The 14899-nt window shown below is 36.9% G+C and overlaps 1 protein-coding gene across 2 annotated transcripts in view; it reads left to right on the forward strand.

The window, feature by feature from the left end:
- LOC127880629 (sugar phosphate exchanger 3-like) overlaps positions 1 to 14899 on the forward strand; it is a 251664-nt gene that overhangs the window by 10250 nt on the left and 226515 nt on the right. Inside the window, exons 9-13 of one of the 2 annotated variants that reach the window (XM_052427951.1) lie at positions 287 to 408; positions 10943 to 11084; positions 11630 to 11655; positions 12502 to 12577; positions 13150 to 13254. The exons of the other annotated variant lie outside the window; for it this stretch is intronic. Coding sequence (XP_052283911.1) covers positions 287 to 408; positions 10943 to 11084; positions 11630 to 11655; positions 12502 to 12577; positions 13150 to 13254 — 471 coding nt within the window. The remainder of the gene's footprint in view (positions 1 to 286; positions 409 to 10942; positions 11085 to 11629; positions 11656 to 12501; positions 12578 to 13149; positions 13255 to 14899) is intronic. 2 annotated transcript variants of the gene reach the window in all.

Consider the following 14899-nt stretch of genomic DNA (forward strand, 5'->3'; position numbering starts at 1 on the left):
TGCCTCATTGTCACTCAGAGTGTATTGTGGTTTATGCTTTAACCCATTTATGCCTAGTGGACGTTCCCATCCTTCTAAATTGGATCAATTTATTTCCAAAATTAGGGATGTCTAGTATATTTATTTCTATATTTAGAATATTTCTTACAGAAATTCCTTTAAGCAAACAGCGTAGACCCTGATGAGACGCCGCATAATGCGGCGTCTCATCTGGGTCTACGCTGTTTGCCAAGGCATTTTTTCTAGATGATAGGCATAAATGGGTTAATGTTGTGTTTCTCCACAGCTGCTCTGCTGGGACATGATGGTGATTCAGACGTTCAAACACAGACTCTGGTTCTCAGGCAGCCACCGTCTGGCCAGGCCTTGAGCTTCAAGAAAGCACTTTTGTTACCTGGTGTTCTTTTGGTAGGGAATGCTTATGTTTATATGGGGGATGCGAGAGGTTAACCGGTTAACCTATCGAAACGATCAGTTAGCCGGTTACATTTTTGGGAAAAGGTTAACCTGATTTTTATGTGCCCCACCACTATAGTGGGGGGCATATTGTTTTTGCCCTGTCTGTTGGTTGGTTTGTGCGTTTGTTTGTGTGTTTGTTTGTGTGTTTGTTTGCTCCACTTTTAACATTTTGCCATAACATTTGCCATAACGTATTGAAGATAGCAACTTCATATTTGGCATGCATGTGTATCTCATGGAGCTGCACATTTTGAGTGGTGAAAGGTCAAGGTCATCCTTCAAGGTCAAAGGTCGAAAAAACAATCAAAGCGGCGCAGAAGGGGACAGAGTGTTTTTGTCAAACACATTTCTTGTTTTTAATTATGCTTTTTTTCATGAAATAAATCGTACAATTTTACTTTTGCACGCTACAAACTGCCAACTAACGCTGGCGTCTAGTAAGAACAACATGCCACATCAAAGACTGTAATAAATAATGTGTCAACACAGTAATAAATCAATTAATCAGCACCTGTGCGGTAACAAACAGTTCAGGGGGTTTTATCTGATTTTGGGGAAAGGGCCTGGCCTTTTTTGAGGGGAAAAAATCGCGGGAAATGCCAGATTTTGGGGGAAAAAATAACGCGAAACGCCGGATTTGGGGGAAATTAAGCAAAGTCTTAAATAATCAATTTAACATATTTTACTGTTTTTAAAACAAATTCAAGGCAACAGATAATTAAATTATGCAATATGTGCTATTTTCTACACTGGATCAGGTTAACGTATGTATTTTAAGTTTAAAAAAAAAATGGGATGGGGGGGGGGGATTAAATCTGGGAGAAAATTAACCTGCTGAGGGGGGATAAAAATCCGAGGGGAAAGGGCCGTTTTTCGGCGGATCACAAATAAGGGGAAAAAAAAACCTGCAGGCGGTATGTTTTTATCCCCCCTTTCAAAGAAAAGGGGGCATATAGTGATAGAACTGTCTGTCTGTCCGTCTGTTTGTCTGTCTTTCCGTCACACTTTGCGTTTAGGTTTCGAAAAATGCTCATAACTTCCATGTCCCTTGAGATATAACCTTCATATTTGGTATGCATGTGTATATGGACAAGGCCTTTCCATACGCACACAAATTTTTACCCCTGTGACCTTGAAGTTAGGGTCCGCGTTTAGGTTTCGAAATCTGCGTTTAGGTTTCGAAAAATGCTCATAACTTCTATGTCCCTTGAGATATAACCTTCATATTTGGTATGCATGTGTATATGGACAAGGCCTTTCCATACGCACAAAAATTTTGACCCCTGTGACCTTGGCCTTGAAGTTAGGGTCCGCGTTTAGAATTCGAAATCTGCGTTTAGGTTTTGAAAAATGCTCATAACTTCTATGTCCCTTGAGATATAACCTTCATATTTAATATGCATGTGTATATGGACAAGGCCTTTCCATACGCACACAAATTTTGACCCCTGTGACATTGACCTTGAAGTTAGGGTCCGCGTTTAGGTTTCGAAATCTGCGTTTAGGTTTCGAAAAAAGCTCATAACTTCTATCAAGCGTTTATAGGGGGCATAAGTCATCCTATGGTGACAGCTCTTGTTATAATTTGCACTATTGTTTTGTTTTCCTTGCGGAAATTTAACTTGCAAACTGCGGGAAGTGGAGGCTATTAGCGTAGATGCAATTGAGACATTTATTTAACTCGCAATAAAGATCAGCTGAGATGTTCGACAGCTCATTGTTTTGCTTACCAGTATCCAACACTGGTTTCTCGCAAAAAATAAGTTTTTATAAGAAACAATTTTATCAAGATAAGCATTCTTTGCTAAAATATTGACCAGTTAATGTCCTAGTTGTTTTATCAATATTTGTTGTAATTTATGTCATCATCGATTCCACCACAACTGTCTGAGAAAAGTTTTAATTATGAAATTACGAAAGAAAACTAATTAAATAACGTAACAGCAATCAAATGAAATGTTTTAATTGCTTCAAAGTTGAAATGGAATTAACAAAGAAACAATTTTTTTGGTGATATAACATGAACATAATATAAGCGACCCCACCAGAAATAAAATAATGACAAATGAAAATGGACATAATTGTGTAGCTCTTATAACTTTTAACTCGTATGCTTTTACACATAAAAAGTACATAAATATCTAACATGCATTAGTTACTTTATTTTGTAGTTTTCTGTTCAGACAGAAATTTGCTGAAAAACATGTGAAGAAAAAACATGAAGATTTTCAGCCTATAGTTAATGTGAGCAAAGCATTATTTTAACATTTCAAATGTTGGCACATTTACTTTGTAGTATGTCCTGCTCACATTTGTTTTGTTTAGTTTTTGATACTTTAAAAAGGGAGTATGAAGCTTAAATGACTATTTAACAAAGGCATGGTTAGTAATGATTAGAGTACATACAAAATATGCTATGTTTTGATTTGCAATGTGCGGGAACAAAAACTGTCACGTGACCACAAATACGAACGACCACGGCTATTTTGCAGACAAAACGTCAATTGAAGGTTTGTTTTTTGATATTTTCTCCGTTTTTGCAGAACATATGTTACAATGTTTTGGCGCACCGTACGCAGTGCGAATTCTACTTTTTATTGATGTATTGCTCATATGTTTAGGTATAATACTTTCTGAGAACATTCAAAGACAAATATCGAAGTCGACGATGCAGACGACCACACATTTTTAGCTCACCTGTCACGAAGTGACATGGTGAGCTTATGTGACCGTGTGATGTCCGGCGTCCGAATGTGCGTGTGTGCTTGCGTGTGTGTGTCCGTCAACAATTTGTTTGTGTAGACAGTAGAGGTCACAGTTTTCATCCAATCTTTATGAATTTTGGTCAGAATGTTTATCTTGATAAAATCTGGGTTGGGATTGTATTTGGGTCATCTGGGGTCAAAAACTAGGTCACTAGGTCAAAAACTAGGTCACATAATAGGTCAAATAATAGAAATACCTTGTGTAGACAATAGAGGTCGCAGTTTTCATCCAATCTTTATGAAATTTGGTCAGAATGTTTATCTTGATGAAATCTGGGTTGGGATTGTATTTGGGTCATCTGGGGTTAAAAACTAGGTCACTAGGTCAAAAACTAGGTCAAATAATAGAAAAACCTTGTGTAGACAGTAAAGGTCACAGTTTTCATCCAATCTTTATGAAATTTGGTCAGAATGTTTATCTTGATAAAATCTGGGTTGGGATTGCATTTGGGTCATCTGGGGTCAAAAACTAGGTCACTAGGTCAAAAACTAGGTCAACTAGTAGAAAAACACTGTGTAGACAATAGAGGTCGCAGTTTTCATCCAATCTTTATGAAATTTGGTCAGAATGTTTATCTTGATGAAATCTGGGTTGGGATTGTATTTGGGTCATCTGAGGTCAAAAACTAGGTCACTAGGTCAAATAATAGAAAAACCGTCAACAATTTGTTTGTGTAGACAGTAGAGGTCACAGTTTTCATTCAATCTTTATGAAATTTGGTCAGAATGTTTATCTTGATGAAATCTCGGTTGGGATTGAATTTGGATCATCTGGGGTCAAAAACTATGTCACTTAATCAGAAACTAGGTCACTAGGTCAAATAATAGAAAAACCTTGTAGAGACAATAGAGGTCACAGTTTTCATCCAATCTTTATGAAATTTGGTCAGAATGTTTATCTTGATGAAATCTGGGTTGGGATTGTATTTGGGTCATCTGGGGTCAAAAACTAGGTCACAAGGTCAAATAATAGAAAAACCTTGTGTAGACAATAGAGGTAACAGTTTTCATCCAATCTTTATAAAATTTGATCAGAATGTTTATCTTGATGAAATCTGGGTTGGGATTGTATTTGGGTCACCTGGGGTCAAAAACTAGGTCACTAGGTCAAATAATAGAAAAACCTTGTGTAGACAATAGAGGTCACAGTTTTCCGCTAATCTTTATGAAATTTGGTCAGAATGTGTATCTTGATGAAATCTGGGTTGGGATTGTATTTGGTTAGTCAGGTGAGCGATTCAGGGCCATCATGGCCCTCTTGTTATTTATACCTGTGTTTGTTGTTAAAGCGATTAAAACTGAAGGTTTTATTACTGTCAGTATGCGTTACTTTTTCAAATACGACCAAATATAAGTCTCAATATTATTATTTTATTATTTTGAACGACTGACTACATTTGGTTTGAAATTGGCGAACAACCACACTCGAGTTATAGGCGAACAACCACACACTGTATGCATGATACATGTACATGTATGCATGCAATGAAATTTATATTTCAGATGGATCACTCAAACCCACAGATATGCCGTTATTGTGGCAACGTTCTTAAAAGCAAGACGTGTCTCCGCCAGCATGAGATGAGTCACAGAGGGACTGGGAAGGGATATACCTGCTGCGATTAAGTTTACTTTAGCAAGGCGAATCTGAACAGGCACAGGTGCAATAATTGTGAAAATCATTTATTCAATTATGTTTGTCAGAAAGTGTAATTTTATTGTGTGCGATCAATGTGTAGTCAGAACACAATTTTGGCGTCAACATTGTTTTTCATCTGCTTGAAAGGAGCAATTTCGTTTTTTTTTTTCATTTTCATTTACGAGTTGTTTGCCTTTTTTCTAGTGCCATAGTATTTGTTATAAATTGGTTCTTGTGATAAATCATTTATAACCAATGTGTTCTTTAGTTCATGTTTCGTTTGTTAATGTTTTTTCTTGCAGTAAAGATAACGATGTTGTAGATTCATTAACTGTGGTCTTTGTCTTTGATTATTTTTATAATAAATTGTTGATCTGAAAAATGTTTGTGGTAAATAAAATAAATGTACAGTTTTGTGATAGAAAGGATACAAATTTATTTTTTTCACTCGTTTCACCATTCAACACCATTGTAAATAACTGCTTATTTCATAAGACTTCCACCTCATTTATGAAATTTAATATGCATGTATTAACACTTACAACAAGTTAAACAATAAGATGCATATCCACAAACGCCACTGACGCATGGGATACGTATACAATATGTGGAAAAAAAAGCACATTCAGTTGGTAAATGTATGTATATGTATTTACCTTTAAATGTATATATCATTAGCTGTTATATAATCTATATTATTTACATTTGAATTCATCGTTTTGCTGTTCCAATATAGTACACAAAAACACAATGAAAGTTAGATGACGTCTGTCAAGCACATTTTAGAAGTAACCAGCATTTTGGATTCATTTCTTCTAGGTTTTCCCCACCTAACACCAATGGCGCCTTTTTGTAGAGAGTTTCTGTCCGTATCAACGGTCCTGCCTTAACTCCCTTTTCGATGATCATAGAAATGGTCCCTGTAAGATTACATTCAATATTGAGCTTTATTTTTTTAAACATCAGTTAGCGCAAATATTATGATAAAATATATTGAAACACATGTATATGGGTCGTATTTAAGTATTAGTAACTTAAAAACATGTTTCAAGTTAAAACATTGCTAGCCTATTTCGAAGTTAAACAATCCACGTGGTTTCTACTAGATATTTGTTTTGTCATAACGATCAGAATTGATCATATATGTACTAGCGAGATAAACAAAACGAAGTTTGTTTTCATAGACTACAGTTGGTCCAACTAACTGACTTGATCGTAATATCAGTAACGACTGCTCTGGATCTAGATACGTATGCCGCACATTTCTGGTCACACTTTGATGGTAAATCGTTGGACTTCTCCAGCAGATGATCTTTATGCGATCGTCCCGTATGGTATTTAATGGTTTATAATAAAAAATATATTGTTATATGCATGGATATTCTATGACTATGAACTAAATTATACTAAAGTATACAACGGTTCTAAACAAAACGAGTGTTTAATAATTTAATATAATAAGTGTGGTGGTTTGCATAAATTTATATTCCAAGTGTGGTCGTTCGCAAATGTTTTTCAAGTGTGGTCATTCGCACATTCATTTTTCCCCTTTATAATTATACTATAGAAAATTTTAATAACGTTTTTAAAACTATTTAGATTTCAAAGCTGTTCTGTTGGTCTGTTTCGTATAGTTACACATTGACAACTTGGTCTTTTAAAAGAGAAACGCACACATAAACAAGATGTGTGGTCGTCTGCATCGTCGACTTCGATATTTGTCTTTGAATGTTCTCAAAAAGTATTATACCTAAAAATATGAGCAATACATCAATGAAAAGTAGAATTCGCACTGCGTACGATGCATCAAGGCATTGTAACATGTGTTCTGCTAAAACGGAGAAAATATAAGAAAACCTACCTTCATTTGATGTTTTGGCCGCAAAATAGCCATGGTCGTTCGCATTTGTAGTCACGTGACAGTTTTTGTTCCCGCACATTGATTTGAGGGAAATGCAAATTAACATAAAAATTAAGCAAATAATCTATGGAAACCTGTTTAATTACCTCCCTTAGATTCTACAAAAGTTATAAATAATGTTGTCTTTATTCATCATATTACACATGCCCATGAAATAAAAATTGTAGTTGTATGTGTGATTTTTTAGCTCATCTATTTTTTGAAAAAAAATTATGAGCTATTGTCATCACCTTGGCGTCGGCGTCGGCGTCGGCGTCGGCGTTGGCGTTGGCGTTGGCGTTGGCGTCGGCGTCCGGTTAAGTTTTGCGTTTAGGTCCACTTTTCTCAGAAAGTATCAATGCTATTGCATTCAAACTTGGTACACTTACTTGCTATCATGAGGGGACTGGGCAGGCAAAGTTAGATAACTCTGGCGTGCATTTTGACAGAATTATGTGCCCTTTTTATACTTAAAAAATTGAAAATTTTGGTTAAGTTTTGCGTTTAGTTCCACTTTTCTCAGTAAGTATCAATGCTATTGCATTCAAACTTGGTACACTTACTTACTATCATGAGGGGACTGGGCAGGCAAAGTTAGATAACTCTGGCATGCATTTTGACAGAATTATGTGCCCTTTTTATACTTAGAAAATTGACAATTTTGGTTAAGTTTTGTGTTTAGGTCCATTTTATTCCTTAAGCATCAAAGCTATTGCTTTCATACTTGCAACACTTACTAACTATCATATGGGGACTGTGCAGGCAAAGTAATGTAACTCTGACTGGCATTTTGACAGAATTATGTGCCCTTTTTATACTTAGAAAATTGAAAATTTGATTAAGTTTTGTGTTTAGGTCCACTTTATTCCTACAGTATCAAAGCTATTGCTTTCATACTTGCAAGATTTATGAACTATCATAAGGGGACCGTGCAGGCAAAGTTATGTAACTCTGACTGGCATTTGGACGGAATTATGGGCCCTTTATACTTAGAAAATTGAAAATTTGGTTAAGATTTATGTTTTGGTCCATTTTACCCCTAAAGTATCATAGATATTGCTTTCATACTTGGAACACTCACAAACTATCATAAGGGTACAGTAAAAGGACAAGTTGCATAACTCTGGTTGTCATTGTTACGGAATTATGGCCCTTTTTTGACTTAGTAACTTTTAATATATGGTTAAATTTTGTGTTTCGATCCACTTTACTTCTTAAGTATCAAGGCTATTGCTTTCAAACTTCAAATACTTACATGCTATCATGAGGTTACTGTACCTGGCAACTTGAATTTTACTTTGACCTTTGAATGACCTTGACTCTCAAGGTCAAATTATTAAATTTTGCTAAAATTGCCATAACTTCTTTATTTATGATTAGATTTGATTGATACTTTGATGAAACTACTCTTACCTGACATACCACAATAGACTCCACCCAAACAATCCCCCGTGCCCTCCCCCCCCCTCCCCCCCCCCCCTCCCCCCCTCCCCCCCCCCTATTTTTTTTTTTTTTTTTTTTTTTAAGATCATCTCACAAATGACCACCACACCCTCACACTATACCCCCCCCACCCCACCCCCATTTTTTTTTTTTTTTTTTTTTTTTTTTTTTTTTTTAAGATCATCTCACAAATTACCACCACACCCTCACACTATACCCCCCCCCCCTCCCATTTTTTTTTTTTAAACTGTTATGTTTGAAATACCGTCAAACCATCGCACCCAAACCCCCCCCCCCCCCCCCCCCATCGCCCCCCCCCCCCCCCCGAATTTTTTTTTTTTTTCGCTTTTTTTGGAAGATAATGTAATAAATGTCCACAACCCCACACTATACACCCCTCTTCACTCCACTCCTCCCTTCTTTGTGATTGAAAATGAGAGTCCCTTCACCTTTAAAAAGAAAATAGATGAGCGGTCTGCACCCGCAAGGCGGTGCTCTTGTTTTAACTTGTCATAAAATATAGTGCAACAATTAGCATTATGTATTGGTACATTAGTAATAAAAAAAATATGAAAATGCTATATATTCAAAAATGTACTTTTCTGTAGGCAGATGGTTTCATGTGTCCGATTTTCTCTTTATTCCTGTATATATCACCAATAAAAATGTTTAACTTAATTATGTGCATGTACATAAATATTTCTTATATATATAATTAGTTTAACTTGTTTCCAAGATTAGTCTTAATATTATTGTTCACCAGTTGTCTCCCTTCCTCTTGTCAACTTTTTCAAAACAACTTTTTAAACAAATGTATTATTTTTTTAAAGGATATAAGCTAAAAAAATTAACCAGATGTAGCCAAAAAGTTTGCAAGTGTTTCGCACTGTTTATTTGACATGTTGACTATAGAAATAGCGGTAATTGATTATGTCTGTGTGATTTCTTGAGTTGCTCCTGTTTATTTTCTTTTTTTGCTTTTTCATTTTGTTGTTGTTTTGAACAAAAATAACATGAAAAATAATGTAATGAATATGTGAAAATGATTGTTTGTTATTTCTTATAAGGTGCTGAATATTCAGGTTTTATTTGGTGCTTGAATCTCGATAAAGGGAGGTAATTCAAATATTTAAAATTGATATTTCAAGACTCTAGCTGTCACAAGTTGTAAGTTAAGTCTACAATTTCACATTATCTTACTATTGTTTATTTAATAAGTAAGTGGATATGATTTATTTAAATTTTAATATATGACCACATATGTTAATACAGGGTATATAAAGTTGTAAATACAAGGCAGTGTAGGGTTGCTGGGCAACTTGCAATTGGAGCTACATACAGGGGCTTGTTCCCTTCTTGGGCTCTAGGGAAGGTCCCCAGACACAGGGCAGTGAGTGTCCCCCGCAGTAAGGGCAGGCACCCAGACCCCTTGGCCCCTTTACTGGCTGTGAAGTGTATACTGAGCCGGGGCTGGGTCTGGTAATAGTCAGAGCACAGTTATGCAAGTGGTGTTGACAAACACTCACTCAATGGGGCCTATGCTTAGCAACATTCCTTTTGTAATTTAACAAATTATATAACTTACAAATTTGGAGACACTGGTAATTTCTCATGCATTCATTAATAAACAAGTTACCGAATAAGCAATTGCGCAGCCCACATAGTTTTCTTACATAAAACACTTATTCCTTTACTTTGAAACTTTTTGTTTGTCTGACAACGAGGCAGCAGTAAATGGTACTTTATTTATTTATCAGTTATTTTGATTGACAACTTTGGAATGGTCAATTAATGTACTGTATTTCTTCAATTGAGATACAGTTATTGTATCCCATTTATGTTAATCTGTTAATTTATTACAGTGATAGTAAAAAACCTTGAATTGATTTTGCCGTGGTGTAAATGATATTTCAGTCCGCCTAGTGACTGGGAGATCACGAGTTCGATCCCCACTGTGGGAGTGTTCTTTAGATTTTCCCCAAAGACAGCAATTACTGGTGCTAGCCCACGATATGGACTCGAGAGCGTTTCAAATAAGAAGCAAATACTTAAAACGCAATCGAGCTAAAATAGGTTCAAACTAACTTAATAGATTTCATAGGCGTGTGAAAGACAGTGGAACTTTTAAACTCTGTTGTTTGTCATATTTCATAAGAAATGAATGGTCAACAGTTAGAAATGCCTTAACAAACTTTAGATGTACTCTTTGCAAAACTTAACTTATCAGTTCTCCTTTATTGTTGTTTATTATATCAGACGGACACGACTGGGATATAACCAGTTAGTTTGCCACTGGCCATGTTATGTCTTTAACTCTTTCAGTGCTGGAACCGAATTTTGAAGGCCTTTGCAAACAGTTTGGATCCAGATGAGATGCCACAGAGCGTGGTGTCTCATCAGGATCCAAACTGTTTGCTATTCTGATGGTATTCTTTGAAAAAAATCGAAGAAAATGCTAATTTTAGACATTCAGCAGACAACAAATTTCCCAGCATGCAAAGGGTTAAAAAAAACTTTCAGTATGCATTTGTTATGTCTCAACATACTTTCTAATTGCAGTATGCATTTGCCTATTTGTTTTTCAAGGTCAAAAGTAAAAAAATATACTCCAAAGGAAGTAATAAGCTTTAAAAGGGAGATAATTTCTAAACCTGCCAAATGGTAAATTGAAGTTTTATTTCAAAGCGGCGCAATAAGTGGGCATTGTGTTTCTGACAAACACATCTTCTATTGCAGTATGCGTTTGCCTATTTCTGCCTGAAGCTGGTCAACTATTCCTTCTTCTTCTGGCTTCCCTACTACCTGCATGCCTCCTTTGGATGGAAGGAGTCTACAGCCGACAAGATCTCCATCTGGTACGACATCGGAGGCATCGTGGGTAAGATTCACAAGTGGCTGTCTGCTATAAGCAGGGTTTCCCCTGGCTCAAAAAATTTCTTTAGCCAAAGTCGCCTTGCTATGGAAAAATTCTTCTATTTTTGGCTATTTAGTTTTAATGAAGAAAAAGTTGTAGCTAAAAGAAATTTTCTGTAGTCAAATAGGTCAATTTGTAGCCATTGGCTAATGTGGCGAATGGCAGAGTAAGCCCTGATAAGCGTTTCTGTTGTGATTCATTTGGCATAGGCACTCGCCCATATGCATTCATTAGCTGGCAAATACGGTAAAATCCCTATTATTTTGGGACATTAATTTTTGGTGATTTTGTGGGATGATCGTTCGACAAATTTAATAGAAACACATCCAAAAATGAACAAAGCAAATCTCTCTTTTTTTTCCCCAAATGAAAAATTCGAGAATGTACGTTGTTGTTTTTTAATTTGCGAAATTTCATGCCAACAAATATTAATGATTTTAGAGTAGATGTCATATGTTATCAGGTTTCAAATGTTGCACCATGTTAAATTCGTTTCACCTTTGTTACAGGAGGTACATTTGCTGGTGTGATTTCAGTAAGTAGACATGTTATTTATAATTCTATTACTTATCGTTTAAAAGTGAATATGTTTCATGCAAAGATAATGTGTACTAACAGTAATGGTTAATGCCTGGAATCACTTGGTTGGAAGTAACATTTTACCTAAGGAATGTAATTGTATGTCTTTCGAAATATGGTTCTTATCGACAGTATTATTATACAGGGTTACCGGTAAGTTATAAAAGTAACCAGTGTTTTTTTTCTTCATTTTGGGAATGTGGCCCTTTGGGTTTGGAAAAATTGTGTAATTTTGACTAAAATTGGGAAATTGGTCTTGGTGTTTTAATGCTAACAGATACTTTCAAATTGTCAATTATTGCTTTCAATGTTATATTGTCTAAGCTTACTTATACAGCTTGATAGGGAGTTGAACTAAAAGTAAATATTTATCAAAGAAAAATCATTTAATTTAAAAACCCTCAATTTGCAAAATTAAGGCAGTTATTTTCGAAAAACATACTTTTTTATAGTGACAAGGGCTAATTTTTGGCCTCAAATTTTACAAAGGAAACACTGGTTAGGGTATGATACCTCCACGGATCGCTGTTATTATGCACCTTTTCCCTTTTCCACTCAAATTGAAGATGGCTATATGCAAACAGCATAAAACAAGAACAGCCTGCGAGTAACTCGCAGTCTGTTCAGGCTTTATGCTGTTTGCTGCTCACCAGTATCTGAGGGTCAGAAATGAAGTCTTTAAAACTGGAATCTAGTAAGAAAGGTCTTTAATTAAATTTAACTCTCTAAGCAGACTACAAATTCATCAAAATACGTATCTAAGTGGTAAAGGGTTAATCCCAGCTTTGCTTGTGATTTCCAGGACTGCCTTGGAAAGCGATCAGTTGTTGTTGTACCAATGCTGGTATTGGCAATACCTTCCCTTGTTGGATTCAAAAGTGAGTCTGCTCCTAAGAAACTAAACATTAACACATTAACATACAAACAAAGCACATTGAGTTGTATAACCATTGTGAAGATTAGAGTAAATGTGGATATGTTTTAGAAATGGGGGGAAAAGCATGCAACATAGGACATATTGATGTTGTGTATCTTTCCAAAGCTTCTCCTGTCTGTTTACTATCTAAATGGTGTTGTAACATGCTCCCCCTGGCTGATGTGGGTTTTTAGGCACATATGAGCATGCTCTGGGATAACTGGTATCAATGCAATTGTGTAAAATGTCATCCCAGATTACCCAATGCAGCTGACGCAGGCTTATCAGGGACGACACTTCCCGCCTGGACAGGATTTTCAAATGGAATAGACAACGTTCAAACGAAAAATTAAAATAATAAGCGGAAAGTGTCATGTCTGATAAGCCTGTGCAGACTGCACAGGCTATTCCAGGATAACATTTTATGCACCTGTAATAAGCCACGTTTTGCAAAAGCGTGGCTAATATTTAAGTTGTTTTTACTGATGCAGATTTCATTACAATTCTGTCTCATAAAACTATCATTGGTTTCAGATTCCCCGAATGACATGACCATGAACGCGGTGTTGATGACTATCACAGGGTTCTTCATTGGAGGGGTGGCTAATCTGATCAGTGCAGCGATATCTGCTGACCTTGGTAGGTATCTGATCAGTGCAGCAATATCTGCAGACCTTGGTAGGTATATGATCAGTGCAGCAATATCTGCTGACCTTGGTAGGTATCTGATCAGTGCAGCGATATCTGCTGACCTTGGTAGGTATCTGATCAGTGCAGCAATATCTGCTGACCTTGGTAGGTATCTGATCAGTGCAGTGATATCTGCTGACCTTGGTAGGTATCTGATCAGTGCAGTGATATCTGCAGACCTTGGTAGGTATCTGATCAGTGCAACGATATCTGCTGATCTTGGTAGGTATCTGATCAGTGCAGCAATATCTGCAGACCTTGGTAGGTATCTGATCAGTGCAACGATATCTGCTGACCTTGGTAGGTATCTGATCAGTGCAGCAATATCTGCTGACCTTGGTAGGTATTTGATCAGTGCTGCAATATCTGCTGACCTTGGTAGGTATTTGATCAGTGCAGCAATATCTGCTGACCTTGGTAGGTATTTGATAAGTGCAGCAATATCTGCTGAGCTTGGTAGGTATCTGATCAGTTTAGCAATATCTGCTGACCTTGGTAGGTATCTGATCAGTGCAGCGATATCTGCTGACTTTGGTAGGTATCAAATCAGTTTAGCAATATCTGCTGACCTTGGTAGGTATTTGATCAGTGCAGCAATATCTGCTGACCTTGGTAGGTATTTGATCAGTGCAGCAATATCTGCTGAGCTTGGTAGGTATCTGATCAGTGCAGCGATATCTGCTGACTTTGGTAGGTATCTGATCATTGCAGCAATATCTGCTGACCTTGGTAGGTATTTGATCAGTGCAGCAATATCTGATGATCTTGCTAGGTATCTGATCAGTGCAGCAATATCTGCAGACCTTGGTAGCTATCTGATCAGTGCTGCAATATCTGCTGACCTAGGTATGTATCTGATCAGTGCAGCAATATCTGCTGACCTTGGTAGGTATCTGATCAGTGCAGCAATATCTGCTGACCTTGGTAGGTATTTCATCAGTGCATCAATATCTGCTGACCTTGGTAGGTATCTGATCAGTGCATCAATATCTGCTGACCTAGGTAGGTATCTGATCAGTGCTGCAATATCTGCAGACCTTGGTAGGTATCTGATCAGTGCAGCAATATCTGCTGACCTTGGTAGGTATCTGATCAGTGCAGCAATATCTGCAGACCTTGGTAGGTATCTGATCAGTGCAGCAATATCTGCAGACCTTGGTAGGTATCTGATCAGTGCAGCAATTTCTGCTGACCTTGGTAGGTATCTGATCAGTGCAGCGATATCTGCTGACCTTGGTAGTTATCTGATCAGTGCAGCAATATCTGCTGACCTTGGTTGGTATCTGATCAGTGCAGCAATATCTGCTGACCTTTGTAGGTATCTGATCAGTGCAGCAATATCTGCTGACCTTGGTAGGTATTTGATCAGTGCTGCAATATCTGCTGACCTTGCTAGGTATGGGATCAGTGCAGCGATATCTGCTGACCTTGCTAGGTATCTGATCAGTGCAGCGATATCTGCTGACCTAGGTAGGTATCTGATCAGTGCTGCAATATCTGCTGACCTTGGTAGGTATCTGATCAGTGCAGCAATATCTGCTGACCTTGGTAGGTATCTGATCAGTGCAGCAATATCTGCTGACCTTGGTAGGTA

The sequence above is a fragment of the Dreissena polymorpha genome, chromosome 5 (assembly GCF_020536995.1).
Source record: "Dreissena polymorpha isolate Duluth1 chromosome 5, UMN_Dpol_1.0, whole genome shotgun sequence".
Taxonomy (NCBI): domain Eukaryota; kingdom Metazoa; phylum Mollusca; class Bivalvia; order Myida; family Dreissenidae; genus Dreissena; species Dreissena polymorpha.